We start from the raw sequence: 21,926 nt of genomic DNA on the forward strand, positions 1-21,926 counted from the left end.
TTCTCTTCTTATCCTTCAGGATCCTATCTCTCCGAGTACTTGTGAAAATAAAACTTACCTCCAGGAAGTGAATTAAGTCCTGGGAAGTTTTCAGTGGCCCCTCTCCTCTAAAAAAGAATGTTATTAGAATAAATATAAATATGAGCCTGGAAGTTGGCTTATAGAACATTAATGTTTTAGAGTATTCTGTATATTAGCAGAACTCAATTTATAAAGAATATGATCATACCGATAATATTGTGACATTTTCCTTAAAACGGCTTTCATAATTACTTCCTAATTATATGTCTTATATGTTAATTTCACAATGCAAAGAGAACTGAAACTGGTCAGGTGATTACTGCTATTTGTCTTTTTCTGGCTGCCTTTATTTTGCTTCAGGCATAAATATATGAGATCAGATACTATGTGTCAACCAAATGCATTTCCTATGCAATGAAAAGAGCACCGGACCCTGGCGGGAGCTCAGCTTCAGCTTCAGTGGGGCTTCCAGTTCTAACTGTAGAAAATAATCGCAATACTACTGTACTGACAGTCTTAGTCAGGAGTTTAAAGCTACCAAGAACTAGGAACTCTGAAAAATGAAAGGTAAATTCCAACAGAGCAGCCAGCAGATGCTGGAGAGGAGCTTTGGCCTGGGCACAAATCAGGAGATGCACACACACTCCTGCAGCAACAACTCCTGCCTCCCCTAACAGCTGTGAGGTGCAAACAAACTCTTTCTGTTGTCTGTTAAATGCTGGGAGGAGCAACTGGAACCATGAGACAGAATTATATCGAAAGTTACAAGGAAAACTTGAAAAGCACTAGACTGTCTTTAATATTTTATTAAGAAATAGGAATTGTTATATAGAAATAATTATTAATACATTTATATACGTCATTACAATGATCTCAAGCAATTGCCTGAGGAAGGGCTATCAACATGCCTAGGGACAGGACAGATCTCCAGACTGAAGGCTACCCAGTGACCTTGCTGGGAGTACCTAGATGACGTTGGCATGCCAAAGGACGTAGGGGAGAATGTTGAGGAAACATGCAGACACTGTGGCAGAATAACAACTTGTGCTTTGACCACAAGGAGCTGTTGGCATTGTGGAGACATGCCTCAGTGAACAATACAGCACACATTCATGTGGTACAGGACTGTATTCCTGAACCTTAGTACTTCTAACCCCAAACCACATATCCCAGCCGGCAGGACTTCAGCTAGCCTCTGCTACTCCATGGGGTTATTCTTCACATGTCTCAATCTTTGCTTAACTTTGTGAAGATTTATTTATTTATGGTGCATACCTATAGTCCCAGGACTCAGGAGCACGAGACAAGAAGGTTCCTGCAAGTTCTAGGCCAGCCTGGGCTGTCGTCTGAGACCCTGTCTCAAAAATGGCCAAATAAGCAAACACGTAAACAAATTAAAATGACACTGCATACCTAGTAAATAAATACAGAGAATAGGCCATCCTGGACATATTCCGTCCATGTCGAACGATCTCGTTGTCGTCATCTTCCCATTTCTCGATTTCACAGTCAGCATCGGAGGAAAGCAATCCCAGCTTCAGCCCAAGCTTGGCTATCTTGGCTTGCTCCTACAAACACACTAATCACAGGTCTGTCCTTGGAAGGAAGATTTCACAACTCTGTCTCGTTATGGGTACGAGACTGTTACACAACCAAAGAGCTTACCTCTGAATCAGGTTTGTCAGACTTCACTGATTTCAGGTTTGCATTATTTTTCTGTGACAATAAAAAGGTTAGAAAGTCTTAGTATTCAATTGTGAGGAAAGTTATAATAGAAAACATATGAACTTGTAAGGAACTGCAACTTTACAATACCTAGCAGGTGGTAAAATTAAGCAGGTTATTCTACTGGGTGACTTCTGCTCAGAGCAAGTCATCAGTTTGGAATTCAGGGCTAACGGGACAAAGACAGAGGGTAATGTCCAATCTGCTTTCTGTGTTACTAGCTGCCTGCTTCTTTTCACAAGGTCTTTAGGGACCTTAAGACAGCACCTAAAATATTCTCAGAATCTACTGATACTGTGCCCAGAGCTCCCTGACTTCTCTGTTACAATAATATTATTGTAACATTTGAATGATTCTGATGAAATGTCATTTGTAAGGATGTTCCTACTAGTTATGATGCTATAATCTGATGCCTTCAACACTCTCAATTTTAATACAGTTTTACTGCTGCTGCAGTGGCTAATCCTGAAGCCCATATTGTAAAGACCCTACATTTTGAATTTAGGATTTACCATAAGCCAGTGCTCAATGGTCTCCAATTTTAGGAAGAACATGTTTTGGCATAAGTATTAGGAGCTCAGTGCATTTCCTCTAGAAGGGAAGAAGCCTATCATAGGTCACCAGGCTAGTTCTGAGATTCCTGCTAATTCCAGCAACACAGAGCAACCACCAACTATAACACTGCTTCTTTGAAATATATATTCGAAAGTTCTTTGGAGATGACAGCCCACAGTGAGAATTTCTCATACTCTCAGACATATCAGGAGTTCAATAGAGACTGACCAACAGCTGGAGAAAGCAATTGTCCAGTAGAAACACTTATTCAAATTAAACACACACACACACACACACACACACACATGACATACATTTACATATGTATATACAAGATGTGAATTACAGCCAAATAAATATTCATGTGCCTGTCTAGCTTGGGAGTCACATGGTCTTTAGTTCCTTCCAGTAGGCCACAAAGCAATGTGAGTCAAACTCAGTACCTTCTCAATGCTTCTACATTTTACTTAGACTTCATTCCCTATCTTTCTCATATAAACTACTTGTGTTACATGATTTTTATTTTTACAAATTGGATTGCAAAAGTACTTAATGAATGTTAAGAACTGTAGAAGACAAACAAGCCATCTTTAAAGTGTGGCCACAGGGCAGTGACAAAGCTCAGTGAGTAGAGGCCCTGGCTACCTGGCCTGACAGCCTACGTCTGGTCCTCAGGACCCACACAGTGGAAGGAGAGAACCAACCCCTTCAGATGTCTTCTGGCCTGCACACACCTACCACCTACCACGGCACAGGCTCACACCACACCACCCCCGCCAGGAAAAATGAAAAAATGTAAAAACAAAAACAGACAAAAGGAAACTGTGGTCAACCTTGCCACCTAGCGGACACTATTGGGAAATACAGTTCTGTTACATAAAGCTAAAGCTTTCCAAAAATAATTAGCACAAGACTCTAAGTTTGCTCTCTGAAAAATGAGATACAGTTCTCTAAAAATATAGTTAACTGTGCTACATTCAACTAAGGAAGTGGTTTATATTTTGAGATTGTTATTAAATATGTTATTATATTATATATATTAAATTTAATATATATATAAAATATGTTAGTGTCCACTAAGTTCAATAAAATCTTCCCTTCAACCCATTGTACTGGAAATGGAGCCTGCACCTATGAAAGGAGGCAAGTGCTTCAGCAGTGAGCCACTGCAGGAGCACTCCCTCAGTGCAGGAGCACTCCCTCACTGCAGGAGCACTCCCTCACTGCAGGAGCACTCCCTCACAGCAGGAGCACTCCCTCACAGCAGGAACACCTCACTCACAGCAGGAGTACTCCCTCACAGCAGGAGCACCTCACTCACAGCAGGAGCACTCCCTCACAGCAGGAGCACTCCCTCACAGCAGGAGCACTCCCTCACAGCAGGAGCACCTCACTCACAGTAGGAGCACCTCACTCACAGCAGGAACTCTCCCTCACAGCAGGAGCACCTCACTCACAGCAGGAGTACTCCCTCACAGCAGGAGCACCTCACTCACAGCAGGAACTCTCCCTCACAGCAGGAGCACCTCACTCACAGCAGGAACACCTCCCTCACAGCAGCAGCACTCCCTCACAGCAGGAGCACTCCCTCACAGCAGGAGCACCTCACTACAGCAGGAGCACCTCACTCACAGCAGGAACACCTCACTCACAGCAGGAGCACTCCCTCACAGCAGGAGCACCTCACTACAGCAGGAACTCTCCCTCACAGCAGGAACACCTCACTCACAGCAGGAGTACTCCCTCACAGCAGGAGCACTCCCTCACAGCAAGAACACCTCAAACACAGGAGCACTCCCTCACAACAGGAGCACCTCACTACAGCAGGAACTCTCCCTCACAGCAGGAACACCTCACTCACAGCAGGAGCACTCCCTCACAGCAGGAGCACTCCCTCACAGCAGGAGCACTCCCTCACAGCAGGAGCACTCCCTCACAGCAGGAACACCTCACTCACAGCAGGAGCACTCCCTCACAGCAGGAGCACTCCCTCACAGCAGGAGCACCTCACTCACAGCAGGAGCACTCACTCACAGCAGGAGCACTCCCTCACAGCAGGAACTCTCCCTCACAGCAGGAGCACCTCCTTTTTGTTTTGTGGTTGTTGATTTTGTCTGGTTTTGGATATCTGTCTTACAGGTTGTTTTGGGAATCTGTCTTACAGGTTGACATCAAATTCATAATCCTCCTGCCTCAGGCTCCCAAGTGTTGCAGGTGTGCACTTCCATGCCCAGCTGTATGATGTCTTTTCTTATCCAAAACTGTTTTATAAGAGGCCCAACATATGGCATTTAAAACAATCAACCTATGTTTATTTGATTAAATATAGCAGTAGACTAACTGTGTCATTTATTGGATTCAAGGTGGATGAAAATTTTTTAAAAAATTAGATAAAACATATAGTACAAACTGTTTCTCAAAATGATTTTGTAGTCTCTTCCTTGTTTTATTGCTACCTATATTCAGTTTACAAAAGTATTTCAGCACCGAACCATGGTGTGGATGCAAGTGCCCGCAGTGCCCAGAAGAGGGTGTCTGATACTCTTGGACCGAGTTAGAGGTGTGGTGAGCTGCCCTCCATGGGTAATGGGAACCAACCTCAAGTCCTCAGTAAAAGAGTATGCACTCGTAGCCACTAAGGCATCTCCACAGCCCCTTGTCCTTTTGAAACTCTGAGGATTTGTCTTCAGTTCTCTTCCCTACAGCAGTTATTGCCGCTGCCATTACTGTTCCCAGACATGAAAGTTTCACTGTCTAGCTTCTTACTCTTGGTACTCCTGGTACTCCTGGTATTGTCTTTGAATACTCACTATGCCTTCACCACCAAATACTATTAATAATTATTAATCTCTCTCTTCTCTTCATTTCCTTTTTATATAAGATTAAATATGTACTATCTAATATAGCAGCTGTTAGCCACAACGTGGGCAGTGTGGTTAGGATGCTATTCTCTGAACCCCAAGCTGAATGCAAATATTAAGAGGACAGGTCCTGTGTGGGCTGCTGCTCAGAGTAGTATCTCTGAATAGTGGACATAAACTCTCCTAAGTGTTCCCTGTTGCTAAGGGAGGGTAGCAGCGATACATAAAAAGAGCATAATTTCAATTCTGAAGACAGGCATTTGAGTGCACAGAGCTCCTGTACTTACCATGGGCTTTGGAAGTGAAAGATGGTCATACTTCTCTCCTACAAATAACACAAATCACTTAAAACCTTTCTACTGATACAGTTTTATTACTCAAATTTAACTTTTACAATAGCAAACAAGAAGGTTACATTAGTTGTGATACTCTAGACTGTCGATTATATGTGACTCAGATAGACAGCATAACTTGGTTTGCAGACATGAACAGTAGCAACACCTGCATCCCTAAGGCACCTACAATGCCAGAGCTCACCACCAAGTAAAGGGAAAACAAAAAGCAAAATGTGTCATTGGGATTGACTTCCATTCCCAGGCAGCCTCAATCAGAGTGGTCCTCCAGCAGCCTGCCACTCCCCCAAACCAGGATCTTCGAATCAGGACCAGCATCAGTTCTTCTTCCCTTCCTCCTTACACAAACCCCATCATCCCAACTAGCATACAGTTCTCTTACTTGGGGAAAGGACAACTCCAGTGGACAAGACAGGAGGAGGAAGTAAAACACACAGATTGGGGGTTGTGAGTAATGTGAAGTTGACCACAGGGAAGGCAGGCTGCCTGCAAGGTCCGGTTCACCCCCCTCCCATCCCCCCCCAACACACCTGCTTATCTGTCATCTTTCTGGCTTGCAGATCAGTTTACAATAGATAGTGATTTTGTTTTATAAAGCTAGTCTGTGAATTTAAGATAAGGTTTGTGCAATAAATTTTAAAAAACAAAACAAATAGCATAAAGAATCAAAATTAGAAAGCCATTTCCACCCATGTTGCTACTTTCCAAATACACTTAGCATTAACATATCACCATCATCTCCATCATCACCATCATTTCCATCACCACCATCACCATCATCATAGGCTTTTTAAAATGGGATTTCTTTGTATAATAGCCTTGGCAGTCCTGGGACTTGCTTTGTAGATCTGGCTGGCCTCAAACTCCATATGACCAAGCCAGCTTAGCATTAACATTTTACTGATGGGGGAAAAAGCCAATTCTTTTCTTCTGGTTGGATTCTTTTTTTTTTTTTTTTTTTGGTTAATTTGACACAAGTTACTTTTGGTTACAGTATTTAGCACAGCAATAGAAACCCTAAGACATTTAGTGACCATCAGTAATTAATTAGTATTTTGTTATAAGAAAATAAAATAAATGAGTATAAAATTTGAAAATGAGTATAGGATTTGAAAATCAACTGCTGAGGCTTTTAGATGTTTGTGATTTGTTGCTCGTCCTTGTGTATTAGGGAACAAACCCAGGCCCTTGCACAAAGCATGAGCCATACAACTAAACTACAGCCCAGCAGCAACTGCTTCTTTTTCTTCTTTCTTTCTCTCTTTCAAAAAGCATTTATCTACATGTGAGTGTACATGCATGGATATGTGCACTCAGCAGTTAGTGGGACCAGTGGGAACCAGTGGGAGCTTGTAGGAATCCTTCCACTTGGCCACCAGGCTTGGAGGTCATGTCAGCACCCCAGTTTGGCTAGCAGACACCTTCTTTTCAAGGAAAATGGAGTGTACTCGGCCTCAGTACAATATTGATTTTAGACTGAAGAGATGACATTATTTTCTAAGACAAAGCCTTGTGTAGCTCAGCTGACCTCCAACTCACCATGTAGCCCAGGATGACCCTGAGCACTGATCCTCCTGCCTCTAACTCCTGAGCACTGGACTTACAAGCAGACACCATCACAACCCCGTTATGCAATGCTTGGGGTTGGAACCCAGGGCGGCGTGCATCCTAGGCAAACAGTCTACCAAGTAAGCAACATCCCAGCCCATGAAATAATAATATTTTAGGCACAATGTGAAAGGACTTACCCAAGGCCACATAATGGTACAAGAAACAAGCAAACAAACAAACAAACCTAAAATGTATTGCAAGCATGATGTCCAAAGAGAGGGCAGCTCAAAGGGCCAGGTAATATGTGTAGGACTCCATCCTTAGCTGATAGTTATATTCAGTTATCTCTTCCAGAAAGACAGCCTACCCTCAGCTACTAAGTAGAAAACTAAAACAAGGATCCAGGCTCCTGCCTGGGACAGAGATCTCAGCAACCTTCTCAGATGGATTTCAGAAGAGAGATTGGAGCAGACTTGTGAGCAGTTGCCAGAGTTCGCTCATTCCCCTTTAGGAGCCATTAGAGGCAGGGTGCAGTTCAACTGCCCAACTAACAAGTGTGAAAGGCTGAGAAAATGCCATCCCTGGTGTCTCTCAGACTTTGCTCCTCCCTCCTGTGGGCACTGACAACTAACTTTTTTAAACTTCTACTTCACCATTAATAAACTCCAAAGATATTATCTGCCCCATGGGATACTAAGAAGATTAAATGTGATAAATGCACATCTGGCACTTACCAAAGGAGCCAGCACAGTAAATTCCCAATAGACAGCAGCTGCTGTCTTTTATGGCTGCCTTGTTATAGTTGTGTGCCTCTGATGACATGTTTGTCATCCTACGTACACAGGGGTCAGTACATCAGTTCAGCCCTTTTAACATTCTAATTTCCACTGGATGTTTGATCCACCATAAGAGGGAGAAGGGCTATTCTAACTTCTTTTTTAGACAAATAAAAGAGAGAAGAGACAGACCACAGTGTTGGTCAAACACCATGGCCTAGAAATGGTGAGGATCCCAGACACACAGAGAAAGCAGATCAGGCTCTAAGTCAGGGGGTCACCACAAGAGGAGGAACCCTTTGTTCACATGAAGGTCACTTGCTGGCCCCAGGACATGGAAGAAGAGAGAGCAAGGGATATAGCATTCACCAATTTTTAAGATAACACTTATCCAATTTTTAACATTAAATATTTAAATAACCATCTCTAATAAAATATTTAATGTTATAACAATAAATAACATTTTATATTTTACACTTTAACACGAACGAAAGCCATCCTAAGTAGTCTACAGTAATATACGTCAACAAAGGGAAAAATCTATACATAAAGACAGACACAAAAACATAAGCCATAAGACACAGGATGACAGCAAACAAAACTGCCAGTTGGCACAGACGTAAAGTGTAATAACAATGCCATCCATGCACCACACAGGGCCCCTTGCATGGCGTACAAATGCCAGTGAACTTACCCACCACAGGTCATCAAGTAAAGAGATAAATAGAGTCCACCCAAGCAGAAGGAAGGCATTTCAAAAGTCATATAATTACATTCATTTCATTATGAATTCAATATGACTACATAAGAGAACTTCTCTATTATACAAGAGCTTTTGTACTAAAAATTTTTCAAAATGTAAAAGACATAAAAAGCTGGCTTGATTTCAGTAGGAAATGCCAATTTAGATATCCACAAGTCTAATAAATTTTATTGACTAGATATTAAAAACAAAACAATAATTGTCATTATTTCTATGGAAGACATTTTATTATAAAAATAACCCATCTAGGCTATAATAAGTTTAATTAGTTTTATATCCAAATCTTGACATTGAAAACAAAACAGAGCACTAATAGTTATATTAACATATACATATATCCATAAATACATACATAACTAAAAGCTACAGTAATATACGTCAACAAAGGGACAGTTTCTCACCTCGTCGTCCTTCAAACACATCACTGATCTCTCTTAGCAGCGTTGCCAGATCACTAATCTGAGACTCCCACGCTTCACAAAACACATCCAGGTTTTCTTTAGCGATTTTGCTAGACGGATGCAACGTCAGGGTTTCAGCAGCAGAAATGATCTAAATGGGCACGGGAAGCATGCGTGTGATCTTTAAAGTCTCAGCACTAGGAATCCTCCTGGACATTAAGTCCTCACTGATGAATTTTCACACTGCCTCTTCAGGTTATCATATTAAATATTAAATTTTATATTTTATAAATATTAAAGTATCTTTAGTATTTTAATAGCATAATGTGTTATCTGCCTAACTTGAGATAGTTATTCTGCATCTAATAGAACCTTTTTCAAAAACTAGCATGGCCAGAAACATTTTGTTTATATGTTTTTATTTATTGTTATGTGTGCATGTGTGCGTGCGTGTGTGTGTGTGAGTGTGTGCACGTGCACAGGTTGGTGTGTATGTGGAGGTCTGAGGACACCCTGCGGGTTGGTTCTCTCTTTCTACCATGTGGGTCCTGGGGATGTCATTGGCTGCTCAGCAGTCGCCTTTATGCACTGAGCCATCTAGCTGTCCCTGTTTTTTTTTTTAAATCAATGTTCTTAGGAATTATTAAACCAAACTGTATTTCGTGGCTTGTTACATAATATCTCTCTTTGCAAGCTTATTAAAGTGACCTGCATTATAAACAGCTTCCTTTAAAATAGATATAATCTAGCGTTTCAGTGAAATAAGCCAATTTCAGTTTGGCAGAAAAACCAGATGATCCAATGGAATGTCAGCCATGTTCCAGTCCATTACTAACCAACTTCCAGTGCCCTTCTTCCTCTCAGCAGATCTGGCCTCCACTGATGCAAACCTTTCTGCTTGCTCCCTCAGTCTGCTACACAGTCAAATAACACACAATATAGAGAGAATAACGTGCCATTTCCATACCTGTTGGCCAGTCACCTGGAATGTCTCCTCTGCATGCATGCACGTTATCTCGAGGGGTTCTGTGCCGGATACATGCCGCAACAGTCGACATGTCTGCAAGAAAACATTTCTACGGGTCACCTTCCACACCCTCATCCTTCTCACGATTCTACGTTTACAAACCTAAGAATGAATCTGTACATGACTGAACACCAAAGCAGGAACAAACATGGGTAGAACACACTGTTTCGCTTCCTATCTGACTGAGGCAAGGTGGTCAGTCTCAAGATGTGAGTGGGAACGACAGGGAACCTCTAAAAAGTCTAGCTGAGCACGTGCATTTGCTGCATCTGCCTCCAGAGTCCTGCTGCTAAACTGCTGAGTATCACAAGCTACCATTCTCTCAGGCTGAGACTTCTCCTCATGATCAATATATGCACACACCTTTCTTCTTTGAGATAGCAATGGGTTAGGTAGGCTGGTTATAAAGAAGCAGAAAGCCTCCTTTCAAGAAAATAAGTAAACATTATCACGAGACTTAAAAAGGAAACGTTTTGATTTTGTTTTACAGTTTAAAAGGTTTGCTATAGGTTTCCTAAAGTTTGTTTCCCTCAGCCATATATTTGGTTTCTACAAAGAGCAGAAGCAAATCTATTAAATGAAGAAATTTGAGAATGTTCCCTCAATGTTTCCAGGCTACTGTGTAGAGGGGAGAGGAAGCCAAGCTCCATAGTAGCATCGATGGCCTTTAGGACTGTTGAGCAGGGTATAGAAGAAGAAGACTGTATTTGTATACACTCTGTGGTAGTTTGAATGAATGGCCCCATAGATTCAGAGACTGGCACTATTGGAAGGTGTGGCCTTGTTGGAGGAAGTGTGTCTCTGGGGACAGACCGTGAAGTCTCAGAGTCTTCATTTTCTTCTTGCTGCCTGCAAATCAAGATGTAGAATTCTCAGCTCCTTCCCCAGCACCATGTTTGCCTGCATGCCACCATGCTTCCCATCATGATGATAATGGACTGAATCTCTGAAACTGCAAGCCACCCCCAATTAAATGATGTCCTTATAAGAGTTGTCATGGGGGCTGGAGAGATGACTCAGTGGTTAAGAGCACTGACTGCTCTTCCAAAGGTCCTGAGTTCAAGTCCCAGCAACCACATGGTGGCTCACAACCATCTGTAATGAGATCTGATGCCCTCTTCTGGTGTGTCTGAAGACAGCAACAGTTTACTTATATATAATAAATAAATAAATCTTAAAAAAAAAAAAGAGTTGTCATGGTCATGGTGTCTCTTCATAACAATAGAAACCCTAACTAAAACATGCTGGCCAAGACTGATCTCACACATACATGCATGATTAAGGGTTTTTCTCTTTTCTTTCTTTTTTATTTTTTATTTTTGTAAACTAGCAGATACATGGTAACATTTTCAATAAGTTAAGATCAGATGAAATTATACAAGTGGCAGGTGACTCCCTGGGTTGGGGCAGAGTGGGAAAGGTTCAGGAAGAGACAATGTGTCTTCCCACTGTCCTCCTCCCTTCTCCACTCAGCTTTCTGCCTTGGGTGGCTAACTTGGGTCGTCCATAGCTGTGTTTGGCCAGTGGAAAGGAAAGGAATGTTCTTTCCTTGCATGTTTCCTGGGTCACCCAGGGCCATCAATGCCTAGTGCACAGACTTCCATGTTCTGCCTCCCCCATTAACTTGCCCTGGCTCTGTTATCGCTAGCTCCCCCACAACTGTCCATGCAACACTGAACCCGCTCTCCTGCTGAGCACTTGTCATGGCGTCCTAGATTCACCTCATTCCTGCTGAGACTTCACCAGACTCAGACAGAATGCTACTCCACTGCTCCCCAGAGTCTGCTCTGAGAAGACAAAAGAATACTTAAAAACATATTTTATGGTTTTAGTACATTTTATTGTTTTGTTTTAGAGGCCAAACCATTGTCAGAGCAGGGTAGGTGTGTGTTATACCTTTCAGATTCCAAAGAGAAGAGAAGGTAATGCTCAGAAATGTTAGTCAAAAAACATGCTAATATTCTCATAATTTTGCTATCATACTGTGAACCGCAATCTGTTTAATAAGCAAATCTATTATTACTCACCTCAACAAGCTGTTCTTTCTGCTCAGAGAGTTTACAGGCATACTCAGCCAAAGCTTCTAAATTTCCTTCTACTCCAGTAACTTTTAATGCTTTTAAAACCACATGATCGGCATGGAATTTTAACAGGTCGGCTGCCAGCTGCATGGCTGTACAATGGAGCTGAAGAAGACAGTGAAAGGCATCAGAGCAGGAAAGGAAACAAAAAGGTTCATGACCCAGCACCCGAGAGGAGCCTCAATAACTGCAGAAGCGAACCCCGAGGCGCTGAGACGGAGCAGCCCCTGTGGTCACAGAAGGCCTGGGGAAGCATGTTCGTCCTCCCAACAGCTGGCTGTGTGGAGAACAAGCCCTGGCCGCTCAGTGGAGGAGAAGCAGATCTCTTCACTCTGCCAGCCAGGCCTCTCCCACACAGCTTCCCTTCCTGTTGAACATCCTTCTGCTATCGACAAAGATGGTGAGAAGTGGGACAGAATTAAGAGTTTACTGCTCAAGGACTGGAGAGATAGCTCAGCTGAGAAAAGTGCTGTCTGCTCTTCCAGAGGTTCTGGGATTGATTCCCAGAAGCCACATAGGGGCTCACAATCATCTAAATCCAGTCCCAGGGGATCTGACACCCTCTCTGGCCTCTTCAAGCACTAAGCATACACTTGGTGTCTAGATATACATGAAGGCAAAACAGCCACAGACATAAAAAAAAAATTAAATTTCAATGTTAAAAAAACTTTATTGTTCAGACTAGAATAAGGAATATCTAATAGAGACATATATCATCAAGCAGGTTTTAGGGGACAGTGGCATAGCAAGGTCTGGATTTAATTGACAGCATTGAATAAATAAAGGAAACAAAAACAAGAGGGCAACAGTTGGGGTGAACAGATCACCAGTGTGTACAAGGTCCTCAGTCTAATTTCCAATATTTAAAAATATCGTTTTAATTCATTTCTGAAAAAGCATCACCATGAGAGCCAATGAGGTACTGGGTAAAATCTTATTAAAAACCTATGACGTAACAGGACTGCTGTGACACCTGGACAAGCCAGAGCCGGGGCCTCCCTCAGGAGGGAACACTCTGGGTGTGTTCTCCAGAACTCTGCTCTCCAAGCAGTCTGGGTTCCCACAGAAACAGCATGTAGAGGGTAACGTAGGCCTCGCACTGTGTTTGTCACAGGTGGGCCGCATTTTCAGCTGTAACCACAGTAGCCAGCTGTCTTTGGACAGCTCAACTGGAAATCAATTTCCCTCTCCCTTTCTCTCTCTCTGTCTCTTATGTGTGTGGGGATATGGGGGAGGTTGTAAATTACATGGCAGGTAGTTTGGAATTTGTTTAAAAAAAGGTAAGTTTTAATAAAAGCATTACTTTAAAGAAAACCTGACTTTGAATTAAGCCTGTTAGAATGAATCCGTTTTCTTTTCTCATGGAAGGAACTGGATGTCAATTCAAATGACAGGGCAGGACTTTGTCTAGAATAAACAACAGAGCTGTCTGCACTTATCAACCAAGTCAGAATAATCACAGCCATAAGGTACTAAGCTACTTTCCTGTGTGTCATGGAAGGATTTTGCAGGACCTAATTCAGCCAGCAGGGCCTTAGAGACTATCTAATACCGTGTCTTTGTGCAACTTGTCCACAGTGGCTGAGTGACTTGCCAAGGTCCTCTAGCTCTTAGGAAGGTCGTGAGGACAGCGCATTAGCAACAAAAGAGGAAGAAGCCAGAACAAATTCTCTGTTCCTGCCCGAGATGTCTAAGGGCAGCTTTGCACATCCTTGGATTGAAAGATTAAGGCTGACTGCGGTAAGGAAACGAAGCCAGTAGGGAAGTCACCCTCTGCCAAGGGTCTCATACAGCACTCACAGCTCAGCATTTCATCATTTAATTAAGTCTTAATATGAGGAAATCCAGCAGTCAGGAAAGCACAGCCTTCTACATTTAACAGGGAGCTTAAAGGAGGTCTCAATAGCTCTGGCAGTCTCTGGTTAAACTATGAAACACATCGCCAGCATACAGTGCAGAAACAAATACCCAGGATCCAATTTCACTCTCCTGAGACTTGGACCCACTTCAAAAGCAAAGAAACAAAGCAGAGATAAGGCCAAGGAGAGGTTTTTCTGAGGAGGGTCTGGAAGGGACAGTTTGACATGGGAGTTGAGGTATTGAGGTGAAGGGACAAAAAACTTCTGAAAAAAAACTCTAAAAAGCATCCATAAGAGAGAAGGTCAGCACAAAGCCACAGTGTGGCCGCGCCTGTCACTGGGCTGTAACACACAAAAGGCTCCATTCCCAGATCTCCAAAAACAAACATCAACAAAAACTGGTTCCAAGCTGTGACACATAAGGGCACAGGCCTCAGAAACCTGTCCTCCCCCAACTTCCTATCTTCCCTCTTTGTGCCTCAGCCTGGCAGAAATCAGTATCAGCAGCCACAGCACAGAATGGCAAAGGAAAGAGACCCTGTGTACCATAAAAGTCATAGCAGGGCTGGATACTGGGGGATCATAAGACAGTCCTACAGCCACATGGAAAACGAGACTCCAACTCTGGAGAGAACCTTCATGTTCTTTCACTGAAAACAAACCAGGGCTTGGATATCTGCACAGAGGGCCAGACAGCAAGTATTGCGCCTTTGCTGGCACAGAGGCAGAACGCAGCTGCCCAGCTGTGGGACACAGAGAGAACAGTACGTATACTACACATACACACAAGTGTGTCCCCCGACAGTGCTGATAAAGCCAGTCTGAGCAAGCCTGACAGAGAAGAGACCTCAGGATTTGCAATTCCGAGTGCCCAAGTCAGTCACAGATGAACACATTTTCCTGCTGGAACAAGAAAATCTCCTCAATTCAAGGATAATAATAAAAATTATTTTAAAAAATTAAAAAAAACCTTTCACTTCAATGAAGCATAATTTATAGCCAAAATGCTCCCACTTTAAAGGTACAGTTTGATGAGTTTCACAGACACGAAAGTCAGAACTATCTACAGTCACTGTTTCATACATCTCCACGACTTCAGAAAGGCCACCTCTGCCCCTTTACAGTAAATACCTCAAAATTTTTGATCCCACGAAGCCACTGATCTGATTGCTGTCAGTGAGATTTAGAGCTTCCTTGCCTAGAATTTGTTTTCTAAGTTGAAGCACACACTTGCCCACTCTTCTGTACCTGGGTTCTTCACTCAGTGTGCGTTGAGTCTGACTCGCCTCACTGCGTGCTGCTGGGCAGTACGTGGTAGAGCTACCTTAAGGTGCCTATGATGGCCCTTGTTGATGGACACCTAGGAGGTTCCCAGCTATTGTGAATAAGGCTGCTATGCCTACTCCTGTGTGAGCTTCGAGAATGACAGTGTTAGTGAGCGGTGACCTCACACTAATGCTCACAGGGAAAGCCAAGCATTCACATGTATCCTACAGCGTGAGGCCGTGCCAGTCTCCTTACTTCTTTCCTCAGCTCGTCCAGGCTGTGGCTGACCTTCAGCACAGTGAGTTCCAGCTCCTCGGCCGCGCTCTTTGTCTTCCTGCTTTGCTGGAATTTTGAGAGGTACACGTAGATCACTTTACTTTTCTAATCTGTTACTCCTAGCCAAATTGCCACTATAAATTACAGAGCATTTTAATGCTTTTGTGGTGCTACGCATAGGGCCTAGTGCTGCATTCCCAGACCTGGCAGAAGTATTTCTTCAATGTACCTTTTTAAGGTTACAGTAGAAAATAAAATTTAGTTCTTTCACTGTATTTCCCACAGCAACTATAAACAAGTGAATTTTCAGAACCAAATTATCTTTAATTTTGCCTAAATGTCCACCCTTTTGTTTTTAGTATAGCTGGATACCAAAATTCTATTTCGTCTAAGGAGCTACAGGAGCCTTTCCTTCTCAGGGAACCCCAGGTCACCCAATCTAAGTCAGGCCTCTTCCTCTCCTACTCGAACTTTTTCTCCAAGTAATTATTGCAGCTCAGAACCACATACTTATGGTTTTTTGTTCTTGTTTGTTTAAAGTCTACCTTTCCTGCTGAGACTATGCAAATCACAAGTATTCAAGTCTCTCAACCAGCAGATCAGCGTCAATCCCAATGCCTATGGGAGCCTTCTTGAGGCCTTTCCCAATTCTAACTTCACTCTCTGTAGTGCCCCTAGCATGGGATCTATCAAGAAACTTAAGACACTTTCTTTGTGTCCTTGTCCCACCCTCTCCCAAATGTTTCTATACTGTAAAGTCATGGTGGATTCTGGTACCTGGCAGGAGAAAAGCATTCAGTTACAACTGTAAGAAAAAATAGTGGAGAGCACTTCTAGAGCACAGAGGTTGAGGGCCAAGTGCTTTGAAATGTGTGAAGTGCGTTAGATGTGGAGCTGGTAGTAATAAAATGACATCTCCAACCTGAGTATTTCATCACAAGAAACTCAGTATCCAATGTTGAGCGTAGGACCCATCATTGAAGCAACCTCCTCTTCATACTACATGGCACATACACAGTTCAAGGGTAGAGCACAGCTCCCGACTCTCACACCATTCCATTAGGGCAAGACTCCCAGACAATGTGTACTGTAGGAACGCCAGGGAAATATCCCAAACCTATGACTTCTCTCTACTCTTTATATAAGCTGCCAGAACATGCCTTAGGCCTTTGTCCCCCCAGTCTCCTCTTTGCAATCTACTGCTGTAAGACCTGAGACAAACTTTCTGTGTTGTAGCACCTCTAGTTTTTACCCACCCTGCTTGAACAGCCTCCCACGTTGAAAGTACGCTGCCCAGGCCTCTTAAGTGGCTGCTGGCTGCTGTAGTCCAGAAGTCTGTTTGAGAGTGTTGGACTTCTACCATCAGCCAGGTCTACCCTGGTTTTCATTGCATCTAGACCTCACTGGGCATTCTAAAACAAGTCTGTAAACCAGCTGTGCTCGGAGTTAGACACAGTGCACAGCAGAATGGCACCAGCAGCAAACTCATGTCTCAGGGACCTCCAAAAGCTTCACTCCTCTGCTCTCCACAGTAAAGGAGCATTTGGGGGAGGAATTGCTCAGAGGCGAGCTTGGCAGAAGAATGGGGAAAACAGGGAAACTATAGATGGTGATGGCACAGTCTGGCCAAGAGGAGAATCAGCAGCCTGAACACAGCATGTGCTGTGAGCTGAGGGAAACCAGAGTTTTGCCCACTGGAATGGTGTAAAGGGATAAGGCATGCATGTCATGACCGACCAAATTCATAGTCCTTCCACATCTCTAACCATTAGGTGAAAAGTGACTGCCTAAGATTTACTCTAATGAGCACAGTTCTTACAGCTTGCATCCACACGGAAATGAACTGCTGCACTTCTGTCCTCGCCTGCGCAGACAGTTCCAAGATGCGTTCCCTGTGCTCATGGCTGGTGTAGGCAGAATCGGTGAAGTCCTCCACACGCTCCAAGATGACCTCCAATGCGGCAGAAAGGTTCTCCTTGGACTCGAAGTAAACATTCTCCCGAAGAGCTTCCATATTCAACTGAGCACAAAGGGACACACATCCATGTAAGTATCCCTAAAACGGGCTACAAGTTCTATCAGTGACCTCAGATGTGCTGGCGAATCCTTTTCCAGGCTTAGGAAGATTGCAGCCGGCATCCAATGGTCACTGTAATCTCCAGTCACCTGGGAGGGCACTATGTGCAGGAGTCATCAATGGCTATGCAAGGCCTTGTTTCAAGAGCTGTTAATATAATGACCTTCCCAGGAGATCAGAGAACACTAAGGCAGGAAAAGCACCAGTGTATAGAGTTGAATACAAAGAACAAACCAGCCTCCAGGTGAAGTATCTGCAGCTAAAGAACTGCCCAGGCAAAATCCCAAGGAGGTTTGCGCTCAAGTGGGACGCTGCACTGAATGTAATAATAAAATCTTTTTAAATGACATGGATAATAGGAAACAGACAATGGTGACTGAGGATTGAAATAATTGAAACCTAAGTTAATCATATGCAATTCACATCATTTATGTTATTGATTTTTAGTTTTGTTTTAGACCCTGTGTGTGGTGTGGTGTGTGGTGTGTGATGTGTGTGTGTGTGTGTGATGTGTGTGTGTGTGTGTGTGTGTGTGTGGTGTGTGTGTGTGTGTGTGTGTGGTGTGGTGTGTGGTGTGTGATGTCTGTGTGTGGTGTGTGTGTGTGTGTGTGTGGTGTGGGTGTGTGTGTATGTGTGTGGTGTGGTGTGTGATGTGTGTGTGTGTGTGTGTGTGTGTGTGTGTGTTTAAACAGCAAGTTAATGAAGTTACACTGGTCTTTTTAAGGCTATCAAAAGGCTATGTTTACATAGACATATCCACTTATTCACAATAAGTGAAGACCTGAAGAAAGTATTAAATTTTTCTCTACAGATTTTTTTCTCCATAAAGAGAAACTGGTATGAAGGCAGCCATAGTGTTCCATGCCTGAAATGCCAGCAGTCATAAGGCTAAGGCAGGAAGATTGCAGTTTGAGATCAGCCTGAACAACATGGCTGGCCCATGGTGTGAGCGCCTCCTCAGTCAATGGTCAGCAGAGAGAACAATTCCCCCCATTGCTCTCTTTCACTCCCTCTTCTGACCTCAGCCTTCATACAAGGTCACGGTGCAGTGAGACAAAGAATATGACACCCATCTCAGCCCTGCTTTTTAATGGGTGTGTAACCCTTAGCATAGTAGGTTAGGTAACTTTGCAGGGCCTCGGGTTTCCCCATCTTGAAAACCAGGGCACTGTTCTAGATAATGTCGTAGGGCCCTCCTGATGAGAAGTCAGACTTCCTGGCATCAAATCTCAGCTCTGGTACTGAGGCAGCAAGTCCACCTCATCTGTAACTCCTAACAGCACCCTGAAGAGGCTGGCAACAGCACGTGTGAGGATTCCTGGAGTCCACGCTCTGAAAGCACTCGCACTGAACTGGCACAGAGTGGGCACTCCAAATGTTAGGAGAATTTACTTTAGAGCTGGACCTGCTGCTGTTACTGCTACAGCCTCAATGTCTGGACCCTATCAGACAGGAAGAGCAGGGGTCCCAGCAGGACTGTACGCTGCTTGTGATCACCACAGATGGCTCTGCATGGAGGAGTCTATCCAAGCCAACAGCTGTACAGGGCTGCGGAGATAAACAGAGACTTGTGTTGTCTGTCAACACAACCCTGAGCCCGTATTGCTCACTGTTAGGTTTCCACAGAGTGGCATTACATGGATTTTTTTTTTTAAATGTATGTAAGTGATTTGCCTGCAGGTGCATATGTGTGCCACATGCATGCCTGGTGCCTGTGGAGGCCAGAATGGGCCATCAGATGCTCTGGAGCTGCTGGGAGCTGCTAGGTTGGTGATAGCAAATGCTCTGTAAGAGCAGCCATGCTCTCAACCACTGAGCCATCCTTCCACCCCTTAAGATGTATTGCTTTCTGGGACGTGCTACTCTAATTTTTTTTTTAATTATGTGTATGGTACGAGATGGGGGAGGGAGGAGGAGTATACATGAGTATGGGTACCAGGGAAGCTAAAAGCGTGTGTCAGGTGCTAGAGAGATGGCTCAGTGGTTAAGAGCTCTTCCAGAGGTCCTGAGTTCAAATCCTAGCCACCACATGGTGGCTCACAACCACAACAATGGGATCTGATGCCTCCTCTGGTGTCTGAAGACAGTGACGGGGTGTGTGTGTGTGTGTGTGTGTGTGTGTGTGTGTGTGTGTGTTAAATCTTTAAATAAAAAAAAAAAAAGAGTGTGTCAGATTCCCTGGAGATACATGCAGTTGTGAGCTAACTGACACAGGTACCAGGAACCTAACTTTGGTTCTCTTTGAAAGCATCCAGCACTCTCAACCACTGAACCAACCATCTTTCCAGCTCTGAGATGAACCACTCTAAATCATTACACAAAATATGGACCCTATACATAATGATGCTCTCTTAAGTGAGAAAGGAAAACAGGCAAACCTACTCTTATTCCTACCTTCAACTCTTTAATACCAGTAAAAATGCTGACAGATGAGCTGTCGGTGTCTCTGTTGAGTCTGCAGTCAGTCACGATCTCGATGACCTTCTCCAGGGCTGCTCTCATCCGATCAAACACTCCTTCTTTGTTTTTATGGGCTGACTCACAGCTGGGGTGCCTGAGACACGTCTTCAGAACAGTTGAGGTTTTTATTTTAATAACAACTCGTACCATAACACATTAAAAACTGTACAGAGAACATGCCATGCTAATAAAAATGGTTCTTTACCCAAGTCTCCTGGGCCCCTGGCTCCCCGCAGCCTCTCCTCACTAGTGTGGAAGCAGGATGAGTAAAAAGTGACAGGAAGGTTAAGTGAGAGACCAGAGAGAAAAGCTCATCTTCAAACACCCACAGTACATTCATCTTGATCACAGGGATGGGAAGACCTGACGACTAAAACTGTCGTATACAGCACTGCCTCACACAAGCAAGAACCAGAAAGGACTGGGGGGACTGAACAAGGTGCCAGATGACAGTGACTGAATCCTTCACTTTTAAAGCATGGTGTAAATAAAGACCTACTCCAGGTTCTAGATCGGAACGTTCTGCCTCTGCTTTTGTGGCTTTGCTAATCCCAGCACATCAGTAAATACTTGCAGAAGAAGCAATTCTCTACAAACTGGCGTGGAACCATTTACCTGCTGGTCCCTGAACTGCTTAGAAACACGCACTCCTGGCCCACCGTCTTATTAAAGTAGAAATAGAGGGAGCGGCCGTGAGACCATGGAAGAAAGCAATGGAGGCTGTGTTCTGCACATTCCGCCGCTTCTGCCTGACCAATCCTGCCTTGCCCAGCTCTTACTAGATCATGTGGCCTGCCAAAGCCTGCGGAGAGTGGCTGTGCCTGGCAGCTCTGTTCACAGCACTCCATCCACTCTCTTCAGCTTAGCTGCAGAATCAAAGCGGCTCAGATTCAGGAGCTGGGGAAGGAAGGCCAGCATCCGTGATCACAGTAACAGATTCCACTCCGTTCTAAGTTACCATTTTCATCTCTTCAAAAATACCAAAGAGGGCCGGGGTGAGCTCACTGGCAGAGTGCATGCTTAGCAGGCACCAGGGACTGAGCTCGGCCCTCAGCATAAGACAAAGAACAGAGGAAACAAAACTGTAAACCTCTGGCACCGGATGCGCTCCTCAGCTTTTTCTCATCACTGACTGACGTGGGTGACACAAAGGCTCTTACCTTTGAGGCTGTGAGGAGCATCATTGTGCCCTTCTCAAGCACTGCCCTCGCCACAGCCATTCTGGCCTTTTTCTTCTCATCTTTCAAATCCTAGAGATGAAATCACATCAAAGTCTAAGATCATACAAGCAACTCGATCTTTTGAAAAGCCATTCACTCATCAATAATAATGTTCAAACAGTCAGTCACATAGTTCAGAAGAGTTGAGAATGTTTCCTGAACCGTTGTGCTTTGGTGAAAACAGTCACACCCTTCACCCACGGTTTCACTCTCTGAGGTCAGTGACCTGCAGTCCACGTGTCTGTGTTACTGTCTGCCTCCTCCCACACCCTCTAAAACAGAGGCTCCAGGGGGCAGAGGCTTTGGGGTATGTACTGCTGTATCGCCAACGTCCAGTAAATAAGTTATGAGAATCTGCTGGGTATGAAGAAAGAAGCTAGCTGATGGCTATTTTCAGTATTCTGACCAAATTAAGAAAGAAAGGGCTTGGACTCTTGATGCAAATACTAAAAAAATCTTGAGCCAGGCAAAGCAGTTACCAAACCCTCCAGAGGGAAAATAACTGCTACCCAATATCTGATGGGTTAAATTTAACAGGTACTTCTGCCAGGTATGGTGATACATGCCTTTAATCCCAGCACTAGGGAAGCAGAAGGATCTCTATGAGTTTAAAGATAGCCTGGCCTACACAGTCAGTTCCAGGCCAGCCAGGGC

The 21,926-nt window shown here is 43.8% G+C and overlaps 1 protein-coding gene across 5 annotated transcripts in view; it reads right to left on the minus strand.

Annotated features, from left to right (window-relative positions):
• Positions 1-21,926, minus strand: part of Ctnnal1 (catenin alpha-like 1) — a 66,324-nt gene that overhangs the window by 4,737 nt on the left and 39,661 nt on the right. For 4 of the 5 annotated variants that reach the window (NM_001106649.1, XM_063287306.1, XM_006238177.5 and 1 more), the window contains 11 exons: positions 21,213-21,302; positions 19,987-20,157; positions 17,335-17,535; positions 15,495-15,581; positions 12,061-12,219; positions 9,974-10,066; positions 9,007-9,157; positions 5,450-5,487; positions 1,687-1,737; positions 1,435-1,589; positions 59-107 (listed from right to left, as the gene is read on the minus strand). In NM_001106649.1, the coding sequence (NP_001100119.1) occupies positions 59-107; positions 1,435-1,589; positions 1,687-1,737; positions 5,450-5,487; positions 9,007-9,157; positions 9,974-10,066; positions 12,061-12,219; positions 15,495-15,581; positions 17,335-17,535; positions 19,987-20,157; positions 21,213-21,302 (1,245 nt within the window). Of the gene's footprint in view, positions 1-58; positions 108-1,434; positions 1,590-1,686; positions 1,738-5,449; positions 5,488-9,006; positions 9,158-9,973; positions 10,067-12,060; positions 12,220-15,494; positions 15,582-17,334; positions 17,536-19,986; positions 20,158-20,257; positions 20,299-21,212; positions 21,303-21,926 lie in introns of those variants that run through there. The other variant, XM_039109443.1, reaches the window with a different exon arrangement.

Source organism: Rattus norvegicus, chromosome 5 (assembly GCF_036323735.1).
Source record: "Rattus norvegicus strain BN/NHsdMcwi chromosome 5, GRCr8, whole genome shotgun sequence".
In the NCBI taxonomy this organism is placed as follows: domain Eukaryota; kingdom Metazoa; phylum Chordata; class Mammalia; order Rodentia; family Muridae; genus Rattus; species Rattus norvegicus.